General features: G+C 36.8%; 1 protein-coding gene across 5 annotated transcripts in view; it reads right to left on the reverse strand.

Moving 5' to 3' along the window:
• Nucleotides 1-12,325, reverse strand: part of LOC105213764 (protein-tyrosine sulfotransferase) — a 142,131-nt gene that overhangs the window by 125,316 nt on the left and 4,490 nt on the right. For all 5 annotated transcript variants that reach the window (XR_008471157.1, XR_008471156.1, XM_054230458.1 and 2 more), the window contains one exon: nucleotides 10,898-11,028. Coding sequence is in view for 3 of the 5 variants with exons in the window: in XM_054230458.1 (XP_054086433.1) it covers nucleotides 10,898-11,028 (131 nt within the window). In the remaining 2 variants the exon portion in view is untranslated. The remainder of the gene's footprint in view (nucleotides 1-10,897; nucleotides 11,029-12,325) is intronic.

Genomic DNA, 12,325 nt, shown 5'->3' on the forward strand with positions numbered 1-12,325 from the left:
TGCATTTTAAGCGTTGGGCATAAAAAAAACTCGGCAGCGCCTGAAAGCACACCAGCACTGAGTAGAAAACCCAACACAAAACGTACACACGGCGTTCAGCAAGGTATGAGCATTTATCAAAGAGCCACCAGAGAACGCTTAGGCATTGCATTTCCGTGACGTTTGCCAAGCGGGACGGCGGACAGCAGCTCAGCAGCAGCTACAACTTCAACAAATGGCATGCCACCCGCATACATATCGCTTTGCTTGTTTCGCAACGGCAAATAGATAACTTTTTTTTTTACAAAAAAAAAAAAAATTAAAAAAAAAACGAAAAAAAATCTGTTTTACTTCAACTCCAAACATTTCGTTGAAACTGGCAATATATTTGTATGGCATACCTTTTCTGGCCGAACAAAGAGTAACTCAAGCAGTGCTATCAACATTCAGCGGTGTGTATAGTTAGCATGGGCGCGCGCCTGTTGGTATGCAAGGCTTCTCTTCTCTACAGTAATACACAAATTTCAGGTTTTATTTCACAATTTATTATTTTTTATTTTTATTTTTTGGCCGGTGCTATTTTACGGTTCGTTCTGTTGCTGGCCTCGCTCGCTTTCCATAGACCATAAATATACGAAAACCGTACATCACAACGAATTATCTTATCCGTCCATTTTGAGAATGCAATACAAACGAGGCAAACTAGCCAGCGCCAAGTTGGCACAATGCCGTAGCAAACGTAACTAGCGAGCAGTGGAGCAGCAGCAAGACAACTCGGATACATATAATAGAATAGTAGTTGGAAAGCTTCAACTGAACTCAGCTCAACTGAATTTACAATGAACATGGAGGCCGGCCCAGCTGCGCTCCCACTCGCATAAAAGACTTCACATACAGGCACACACACACACACACATATCGTTAGCATAAATTATATGCTATGACAAGCTCTAATCTATATTTTCGTAAAATATAAAATATGAAAAGGAAAAATTAGTATGGAATTTCTCAAGCGAAAGGCGGGCACTGCGTCTTATTATAAAATATATTCCTTTCCTTTTGGCTGCTTGAAGCGGCAGTTGCGCAAAGGTCATCAGATTTCCCAAGTGTATGTACTCTAAGCAATTTTATGTGTGTGTGGAAATACTTAATACAATAAGCTGATATTCGATATTTGCTTTGGAAATGATGCGTGTGAGTGCAAATTGTGGGTGAAGAGGTCTCCAATATTAGCATTTGCTTAGTCATCAGTGGAAATGTCGTTTGTTGAAGAAAATTTATTACAGCAAATAAAGGCATAAATTAGTGAAAACGAACATACAAACACATGTAATATGGTTAGTTGCTTCAACAATTATCAATTTTCACTTAGCATTACTCAATTACATTAATTACATTTACACCAAATTCGTTCGCAAGGCGCTTTAACAAAGACAATAACCAGGCAAGAAAGTTACTTCAAACTCAGACGAGTACAATGCTGGGCATATGAGTGTACTCATTGAGTGTACCGGATGAGTAATAAAGTTTTTCTGTAAGCTATTTTTTTAACTTCCCAACTTTTCACTTTTATTTTATTGTTGTTGTAATTATTATTGTAGCAACACAAAAATTCATCTCAATAATATTGAGGCATTCCGCTGAAGTGACAGTGCTTATAAATCCGGACCCTTTCATGAAAGTTATGTACTAATTAAGGAAACAGGTCTGTCTAGGATTTCCAAAAAAAACTCGCTTTTTTGGTCTAAATTACTCTTTGTAACCCTGAAAACAAGTTGAAAAGTCAGAAAAAAGTAATGCCAGAGAAAACTTCTTTTCCATTTTGAGGTCTCTTGAATAGCGTAGCCTCTTTGGCTCAACCCACACCGGATTAGTCAAAGACGTCTTTGACTAAAAAGACAGAAAAACGTATTTGGCTAACCCATACCCAAGCGCACATTCATTTTTGTCTCGTCTTGTTCGATGTAGGTTGTCACATATGAAGCTGTGGAATGTTGTCGTATCAGACAAGAAAAGACGCCTTGACTAATCCTGTACGGGTTGAGCTTTAACGTTGTCACCATGAGACCCGGTATCCTTTCTCAGTAGATCTCAATAACCTGAACTTTAACGATGCTAAGCACTTATCACTTATTGGGAACTCTGAAGATCGTTCTACTATATCAAGTTACATACTTAAGCTTTACAACCTTTTCCCTCTCTTCGTTAGTGCTTTTCAATCATAGGTAGTTAGGTAGATAGGTTTAGGGAATGCCGTACGACGCACCTAAGCCTTTTAGAGGAGGTCCATTTTGAAATCGTCATGTCCTATCATGTCCTCTCTGAATCAAACGAAATTCTTTATTCGTGTGAAAGCACATTCGATGCCATTAAATACGGAACTTTTTTTTTGCATGGCCGCCATGCAGAAGTCCAGACGCTGAACCCAATTATCGGTTTTCAAGAATAAATCGGCCGATACTGCTGTAATTTCACGTTCGATATTCGTACGAAATTTATCAAACGTCGCTGGCTTGATGGCATAGACCATAGTCGTGACAGGAAATAGTCAAACGGCTTCAAATCGCACGACCAGCGTCCTGGTAGAACCACATATTGTCCAAGTCCATAACATCCAATTCGGGTCAAAAATTTTCGGTTATTATTGAGCGATAGCGATTCCTATTCATAGTATTAAAGCCGGTTTTGATCATCACGAAAGATGTATGGCTCATTGACGCTCCATAAACCGCACCAAACCGTAATTTTCTCGGGATGGTGACTAATATGGCATCGTTTGCTGTCCCTCTCGGTCCACTTTTGTAGCGTCTCTTTTGAAATAATCTTTATATGTGCCACTTCGGTGACATCGATAACAAAGCCTTGCATCTTCATAGAAGATGTACAACCAGCTCTTCAAATTCTAATTCTTGACAGCTTCTACAATAGTCATTGTATGTTATCCTAAGTTTGCTGGCGTGTCTTTCAAACAGACAGTGACCTGTTACCACTCCTACTAGAGTTCTTATGTCATTCTTTTTAAATTTCAATAGTCGGCTCGTACGCTACTTATACCATTCAACTCACGGATGTCTGCCATTGTCTCATAATTTAAATCTAATCAGGGATTGTTTCCACCGGGACTCTATGAGAAATACATGACATATGTATTAATTAAGTGCCTACAATTGGTCATATACATCCCATATTCTTCTTTAATTATCGGAATCTAATTGTAAGAATGTATATAATCCGACTATTTTATCTACTTCACGTTTAACTGGAACCACAACAAATTTATCTTTCTCTCATAAATCCTTATCAAAACTCTTTGTTAGGTTTTTAGAGACTACACCCTTGGGATTTCTAATATAGAATTCTTAAGGATACATTTTTGTGTAACACACTGTACTGGCACGCTCTCCGCGTAATTTCTCTGAAGCCATGCGAGTATTTGCCTTTGTAATTATACAAGCACAATTTAAGGAGTCAAATGCGCATAAATTAGAAGTCATGAAGTAGTAAATGCTGGCCATGAAGGTACTTATAAGAGATATGTACATATGTATATGTACACACTCACACATATATTACAATACACATGCTCAAGTATGTATATTTCTGGAAAGCACTGTTTGCACCAAAGTCATTTGTTCGCAAATCCGAGTGTTCGCACATTTCGACTTCTCCGACTGTGTGTATGTGTGTGTGTAATGCTAAATTAAGTTTGTTGATTTGAATAGTGTCATGCTGTCCGGTTGGTGAGTTTGCAAACAAGCGATGATTTACATTAGCAGTTGGCGTCTTAACTGGACTCCACTTACTCCATTTGTGCAATTAAGCAATGTGTGTATGTAGCAACAACAACAAAGGCATATATGTACATATGAGTATGCTTATAGGGAGAGAATGGGAAGTGAGTGAGACGAGCAGTAATGACGCACCAATCAACTGCGTAAGCTTAAAAGCGGTTTATCCAATATAAAACAGCTGACATCACTGCAGAGTTGCAATTTGCATGACTGTAGCATAGTGAAATGCTATATGACTATGCTATTTTATTTAGTAGGTTAATAAAAATCAATTTCGAATTAAGTCACCAGCAGCTGTTCCGTGAATAATGGTTGTACCAGAGTACGGAAATCAAGCGTTCGTAAAAAAAAATAAAAAGAAGTTCGATAAACTAGAAAGAACACTCAAAATACATTTTAATGCATATAAAATAAGTAGAACTAAGTAATTTAGACTCTAAGCATCTCAATAAATAGGAGATATCAGAGAATCTCATGATAGTCCGAACAAGTTAAAGAGATATTATAATCTCGTTAGAGAAAGAGAACACACATCCTTGAAACATAGATTCATCACCGTATAAAATGACTGAGAGAACATTTCAAAGTCATTGCGATAGAATCTTCATTATGTAATAGATAATGTGGGTTTCCGAACATTACTCTTGTCTTTCCTAATGATACTGATAATAATACTAGATGACTTATTACATTTTCATAATACAGATCCGTTATACATGATTCCCTTAAAACATTATATATCCCTGGACTTGTTCAAGCGATATAGCGATTATTGAAATTTAAAATGAACTGGACTGGTTGTGAGATAACATAAAGTCCCCTGTTAAGACACTTCCTTTTTCCAGTTTTCTACATAAAGGTATCATTGTGAAGAATACCTTCTTGGAAATCGCCTACTCTCACGAGAGCTGCTATAATATTAATGTGTCACTTTGGAATTTCGTGCAAATTTGGAGGCCTTGTCATCCATTAAATTGAGAACTTAGTTCTGTTCGGTACTGTTCTCTTATAGAAAGAAACGGTAATATTAGTGGTGTTTTGGGAGATGGTACTCTATCACTTCGAACTGCGGAGGAATGGATTCAGAGCGGCTGAAAACAATACGAAGGATAAGTCAGCCGGCGGAAGACCTGTGACGACGAAAACCGATCAAATCATGGAAAACATCGAGTTATAACGGCATGTGGCATCTCGTGACATTGCCCAGGAGATGGTAGTTAGTCACCAAACCATTTTAAACCACACATAAAATAACTTGATGCGATATGCTGCTGAAACGGAATGAACTCGACCCATTTTTGAAGCGGATGGAGACTGGTGACGAAAAATGGAACTCATGCAACAATATCAAAGGAAAACGGTCGTGGTCACAGACCGGTTAATCGTCCCAAAGAGTGGCCAAGCCAGGATTGAGGGCCAGGAAGGTTTTGCTGTGTGTTTGGTGGGATTGGAAGGGAATCATCCACTATGAGCTGCTCCCATATGGTCGGACGCTTCATTCTACAATCTACTGCGAACAACTGGACCGCTTGAAGCAGGTGATCGACCAGAAGCGTCCCGAATTGGCCAACAGCAAGGGTGTAGTGTTCCACGAAGACAATGACAGACCACACACTTCGTTGATGAGTCGTCAGAAGCATCCACCATATAACCCGGACATAGCGCTAAGTGATTACCACTTGTTCCAGTCCATGGCGAACGCCCTTGGTGGATAAGAAGACTTGATACCGATTATACAATAATCAAAATTGTTTATACAATACATCTAACATATCTAACAAATTTTAATGCCACTTAAACTGGACAACATTTACATAATATAATTTGATTGAAAAGCGAACCTTTTCTGAAGGAATATCGCGGTTGTATCTTGCTAACATCGGAGCTTTATCATGATGGTTTCAAAACCGTTTTTAAATGCTTTTAGATGACGAAGCAAACGTGTTCCGAACCCAAGTTCTGTCAGAAGTAAACACTTTATATATATAGGATAAATTTCATAAATTCATTAAATGCCATAGGGGATTTCAAGTTTTCTTCAAAACCATAAAATTCATTAGAGTTACTTAAACTAGAGCAATATATGAAAAAAGAGACTAAGTCTATATAATTCCCCACTTATTAAATATTATTATACTATTTACTTCATGGAATACCACACTTTATTCAGTGATATAACAGAATATGTATTTAATTAAGAAAAAAAGTAAACTCTTTTTCTAAAATTGACTTAATTATTACACATACATATGTATGTATGTATGTGTTTGCACATACTTTCAGTGAAATTTTCAAATTAATATTTCTGAGTGTAAATATGTATGCAAGTGTGCGTATTTTTATTTTCTGTGCCTCTTTAGCCTAAACAAGCGCTTTTGAAATTTAATCAAGTGTTGCGGAATTTCAGAAAAAGTTATGCCAAAGTTATGTCAAAGAACTCAATCGCCCACATGGTAAAGTGTTTACCAACTTTCGTGCGATATATAAAAACAAACTGAGGGATAAAGCATGCACAAGGCAACTGGGTAAATATAGGTAGGTTTGTATGAATACAAATATATGTATACACAACACCGCTTCTACATGTCATACTCTAAATAGGCCAATAGTAGCGACGCTTGCAGGAATATACCATATACATACATATGTGCTTTTACGGTAGCCTAAGTGATACAAACAATTTTAAATTTGTTTATTTTTATCAAATTATGAGTTTCAATGGCTTCAAAGCTAGACGTTCGAAAAAAATTCACATAAAGTAGCTTAAAAAAGCAATTTAAAATATAATAAAGAAAAAATATATTAATTACATTCATTTTTAAACGATAACAATATACCATTGATACCATTGAATCTGAAAAAATCCATTCGGTATCAATTTAAAATTTAAATTAAAATACATTAAAAAGTTACTCATACCACACGTACTACCCCATATGATGAAAAAAAATATTGAGAATATTGGAAAATATGTTCAGGCTGAGAGTTTTATAGCAGATTTTGCTTGAAAAAATTAAAAAAAAAAAACAAGAAAAAACGTTAACTTCGGCTGTACCGAAGCGAATATACCCTTCACAGGTGCATTTCTTTTAGTAACTATGTGTTTAAGCAGATCTAAAGACGTAAGAAAAAGTAAGTAAAAAAAAAGAAAAAATTTTACTAATTCTTTTCAGCCGGGTTGTTTGCTAGAAACATTAAGGTTATATAGTTAACCGATCTGAACAATTCTTTCGGAGATTAAATTATTTCTATGAGCAATAACTCACACCAAATTTCGTGAAGATATGTAGTAAAATGCAGAAGTTTTCCATACAAGCCATAGGTTCCGATCGTTCAGTTTGTATGGCAACTATATGTTATAGTGAACCGATCTGAACAATTTTTTCGGAGATTAAATTATTTCTATGAGCAATAACTCACACCAAATTTCGTTAAGATATGTAGTAAAATGCAGAAGTTTTCCATACAAGCCATTGGTTCCGATCGTTCAGTTTGTATAGCAGCTATATGATATAGTGGTCCGATATCGGCAGTTCCGACAAATGAGCAGCTTCTTGAAGAGAAAATAACATCTGCAAAATTTCAAAACGATATCTTAAAAACTGAAGGACTAGTTCGTATATATACAGACAGACAGACGGACGGACATGGCTAAATCGACTCAGTTCAACATACTGATCATTTATATATATACTTTATAGGGCCTCCGACGCTTCCTTCTGGGTGTTACAAACTTCGTGACAAATTTAATATACCCTGTTCAGGGTATAATAAATAAAAAAGATAAAAAAAGAATTAAAAAAGAATTGAATAAACATATAAGTTTTGATGCTTTATCAACCAACAGTTCCAATTGAGTTCAGGCTTAACCGAAAGAGCCTTACGACCTTTTTAGTATATATACTTATACAAATTTATATATAGATCTATCTGAAATATGCAAATTTTATAATGCAGTATATACCTAAATATATATATATATATATATACACATATACATACATACATCCATAGTCACGCTTTTAACACCAAAGTAATTAAATCAGCAAAAAAAAAAAAAGGAAATGCGAAGTCTAAACTTCAAAAAGAAAAAAAAAAACAAAAATAAAACGAAGGCATGTTGATAATCGCTAAGTAGAATTTGATTATCATAACTGCTGGCATATTTTAACCGCAGTAACACGTGTGCAAATTGATATTTAATATTGGAGGGTGAGAGCGTACGGCGCTGAATTAACGCACGCAAATTGCTGATGCGGCAGAATTCAAGGAATAGATTGGCGAACGTATAACGCTTAGCTGGCGTGTCAACCAGCATATAAACATACATACAAACATATTTATACATACACATAAATAATACATATGTATATACGCGTGCTATACATATGTACAATGTGTTGCAGTAAGGGGAAAATAGGAGGGTGCGAGCATGAAATTGAGGCATCAACAAAAAATTCTGATGAGAAAGTAATTTGCATTGGCAGCTGAACTGTTGGCAGGCGTACTCAAAGAGCACACACAACACGCTCACACTTACAGAATATGTATATAAAAATATAGCTGCACTTTGCGTGGAATCCATGAAGTATTAAAGTTCCAAATGTGAACTAGTTCATTGGTGACTACATTCGCACCACTTTCGAACTCGCGAATTGCTTTTCTTTTTGCATTTGAAGATTAACTGCATTTCAGAAAACATATATGCTTCCAGTTTCATCCTGGTCTTTCGTCAGATTTAGGCTAAAAAACCTCGGTAGGCACATGTACGGCCATCCATCGAAGCGACTGAAATCGACATTAGCCGACTTAAGAACTTTATAATATAGAGTCCAAGCGCTTTGTTGAAACATAATAGTGTTGACGATCCGTCAGGAGTATTTGGGTGTCACAGTGGACAGTCGAAGCTGTCTAAATGAGACTATCTGCAGTTACCGAGATCTACCCCTTGACCTTGACGTAACCTAGCCTATCGTGTTCTTTCAACAGAGAATTTAAGAATTTCGTCGATAAAAGTGGCTGCACTGATTTGCCAACTTATTAGGTGTGTGTCCTCGATAGAAATAAGCCAAATCAAATGAGGTTTCAGCCTGTTTGTAGGCAACGTATTCTTTTTTCTTCGTCTCTTTTTAATGTTTTTAATTTAAAAATGGGGTCATTGGCAAATCAGTGATGCTTAGAACATTACCTTGATCACGGTTAGTCTAAAGAAAACTGGATAGGATTTTATATAGATATTAGTCTGAATAGGTGCGTGTCTTCGATAGCAGTAAGTTAGATCTAATGTGCTTACAGCCTAATTGTAGGCAACGTTTTATTTCTATTTAACATTTTTTAATACAAAAAAAAAGACATCATTGGAAAATTACTGATGCTTAGAACATCAGCTGAAATATTCACGACTCGTCTACAGAAAACTGTATAGTATTTGAGAATTCAAGATATTCCTCTAAAATTCATAAAAGAAAGCTAATCTTTATCCACCAAGCTGTTCGACAAGTTTTAAGCGCGATAACTAAAATTGTCTCGATGAATTAAAAATGTTTACCTCTTGCAGATTGCCTTGTAAGAAGTAATAACATAATAATCACAATACTCTAGAACTAGAGCCTAAATGAGTGGGAGGAGTTGTCTTTTCAGCAAAGCTAGTTACCAGAATTGCCTACCAGATCACTGCAGTGGCTTTCAAGCGGAAGTTAGTGCAATTAAAAAAGTTGGTTTTACGAAGACGGTGCTCTTACAACAAAAAAATATATTTATATTCACAAACACCCAAACGGCTTTGATTTCACTAAAATCTCTAAGGGTTTCTTCGAAGTTGTTGAAAGCATGCCTTGAGCTGTTAGTAGAACTAGCTTCATCTTTATGATAAATCTGTAATGGGTTCCAGGACACAGCGATATTTCAGGTAACTGTGAAGCCAATGAACTTAACAGATTTGGCACCACGTTACAATTAGAACCCGATAAAGACGGGTATATCACTTGGAAATGAGAGGGAATATGCCACTTGTAAACACTTAATCGATAAATATGTTATAGTTAGTTGAGTCTCGGTGGAAATAATCACGGACTTGCTCAAATTGATCAACAATTAGACAAGCGTAGCCTGAATGGATTATGGACCGATTATTGAAATTTAATTGGAAAGGTATGTGATATAAGAATTCTAGTAGGAGTTCTAACGGTACACTATCTGATTGGTAGACATGCCAGCAGATTGGGAATACCATATAATGATTACTGTAGAAACTGCCAAGAAGTAGCAGAAGAAGAGACTGTAGAAGATCTTCTATTCAAAAGTAAGGCTTTATACAGAAAAAAATTGACAATTATCGGTAGCGGTTTGCACAGATAAAACTTTTTGAATTTAAAAATTTCATCAAGACCACTGAATGGTTCAAAGAAGACATGGTAGTTGATGGGATACCAGTTCCTATGGTATCACAATGGGCCTCCTAAGACTTAGATACGTCGTCCGACGTCCACTTTACCTACCTAACTACCTAGAACTATAGTCTGATTTGGATTAGAACTCAGTATAAACTAGTCACCGATGGATGGTACGAAAGCTCATTGCTTTTAAAATTACATGAACATAGAACTATTACTGCACATATATTGCTAGCATCTGTCAAAGAACTCTCATAAGTGTAGTGCCGGCAAAGCACCCATTCACATGTCGCTCCGTCTGTACATTCGACCGACGACGCTTATCGCGCACCTGTGGAACTGAATCGATTAAATTGTTCAAAGGCAAATGCACAGCAGCAGCGACTCACGTGAGCACATTTGCCAACAAATTGGTGCAATTATAAACAAATATAACAAAGCATACATATGAACATACATACAAACATCTGTGGCTACACCTATATAGTACATATGGAAATGTGTGTTTTTGTACGCTTTGCTCGAGTGGCAATGCATATGTTTGCACTTGGATATTTCTCAAGCGTTTCTAGCCGCACCATTTGTTTTGCAGCCGTTGGCACGTCAACACAGTTATTACAATATGTAAACAGAAATATACACAAATGTGCGCCCGGCAACCACTTGACTTAAGTATTTGTGCTATTATTTACAAGCGGCGGTCGATGTTTATTTAAGCGATTTAAGTTCACTCACCTCACATCCGGATGTGCATCCAACATGGCGCGCATCAGCGTTGTCCCCGATCTGGGCACACCGCCAATAAATATTAGCGGCATTTCGCGTCCATATGAATAAGTCTTTTGATCTTCACCCATCACATATTTCTGCAAGAAAATTCAGTGGATTAATATCACAAAGTTATAATAGAAATCTAAATATATCGGTTGGCAAATATCTCCCTTCCGCCTTTTTGTCTTTTGAATGGAAGCGCTACAGAGCTCGTATCTGGCAATACTATACATCTTTGAAAGGTCTTGAAGGCTGGAAAAGCTGGAAGGCAAAAAAGCTTAATGTGTGGGTTCCGCAATGATTTGAAGCAAATAAACCTTCTGGACTTCCAGACTGCCTGTGATATTCAGCTGAAACGATACGAACTCGATCCTTTTTCAAGTGGATGGTGATTGGCGACGAAAAGTGGATCACATACGACAATATCAAGCGAAAACGGTGGTGGTCGAAGGCCATCGACCAGAAGCGTCCAGAATTAGCCAACAGGAAGGGTGTAGTGTTCAACCAGGACAACGCCAGACCACACACACTTCGTTGATGACTCGTCAGAAGCTACGGGAGCTCAGATGAGAGGTTTTATCGCATCCAACATATAGCCCGGCCATAGTGCCAAGTGATTACCACCTATTTCTGTCCATGGCGAATGCCGTTGTTGGTGTAAAGTGGAACTCAAAAATGGCTTGTGAAAAGGCTTGTGAAAAGTGGCTGTCCGAGTTCTAAACAAATAAGGAGGGAGGCTTCTACGAGGGTGGTATTATGAAGTTGCCGTCTTGATGCAAACTGATTATCGAACGAAACGACGCATATTTGAACTAAATCACTGTAACACTTTCAATAAAGCATTGAATAAAGAGCAAAAAAGCGGAAGGGATTTGGATTGTCAACCAATGTATTAGGCATTAATAAATAGCATACTAATTAGTAAATATCATAATTTTATATATGTATCATGAAGTGTAGAATTGTTTTTCTCAAATAATAATTCCACTAACTGTTTAATATTAGTATTTAACTACACCCAAAAAACAACCATCAATTTAAAACAACTTTAAACGCTTTACAAACTAGCGCTAGTTACAAACTAGCATTATACGCTTGCTTTCCGTTAACATTTTTCTTATAACTAATTGATATTGACACGTAACTGCATCTGTTCCGACAATTAACGAGCGCATTTTCCGTTTGGCTAACAAAAAATTTGTTTGTCAGATTAAGAGTTTTTCTTTATAGTCATATTCTCGCATGTTCCCAATAGCTTTTTAACTTTGCTGTCACAGTTCGGTTCGAACAAAAAGCCAACGGCAGTTTTTACGCAATGGTGCTTGGTATTATAAAGCTGATGGGGGCACAATTTTTTCTCTAAGCAGTTACCGGCGCACAAAGTAAATGTTT

This window comes from Zeugodacus cucurbitae, chromosome 5 (assembly GCF_028554725.1).
Source record: "Zeugodacus cucurbitae isolate PBARC_wt_2022May chromosome 5, idZeuCucr1.2, whole genome shotgun sequence".
Taxonomy (NCBI): domain Eukaryota; kingdom Metazoa; phylum Arthropoda; class Insecta; order Diptera; family Tephritidae; genus Zeugodacus; species Zeugodacus cucurbitae.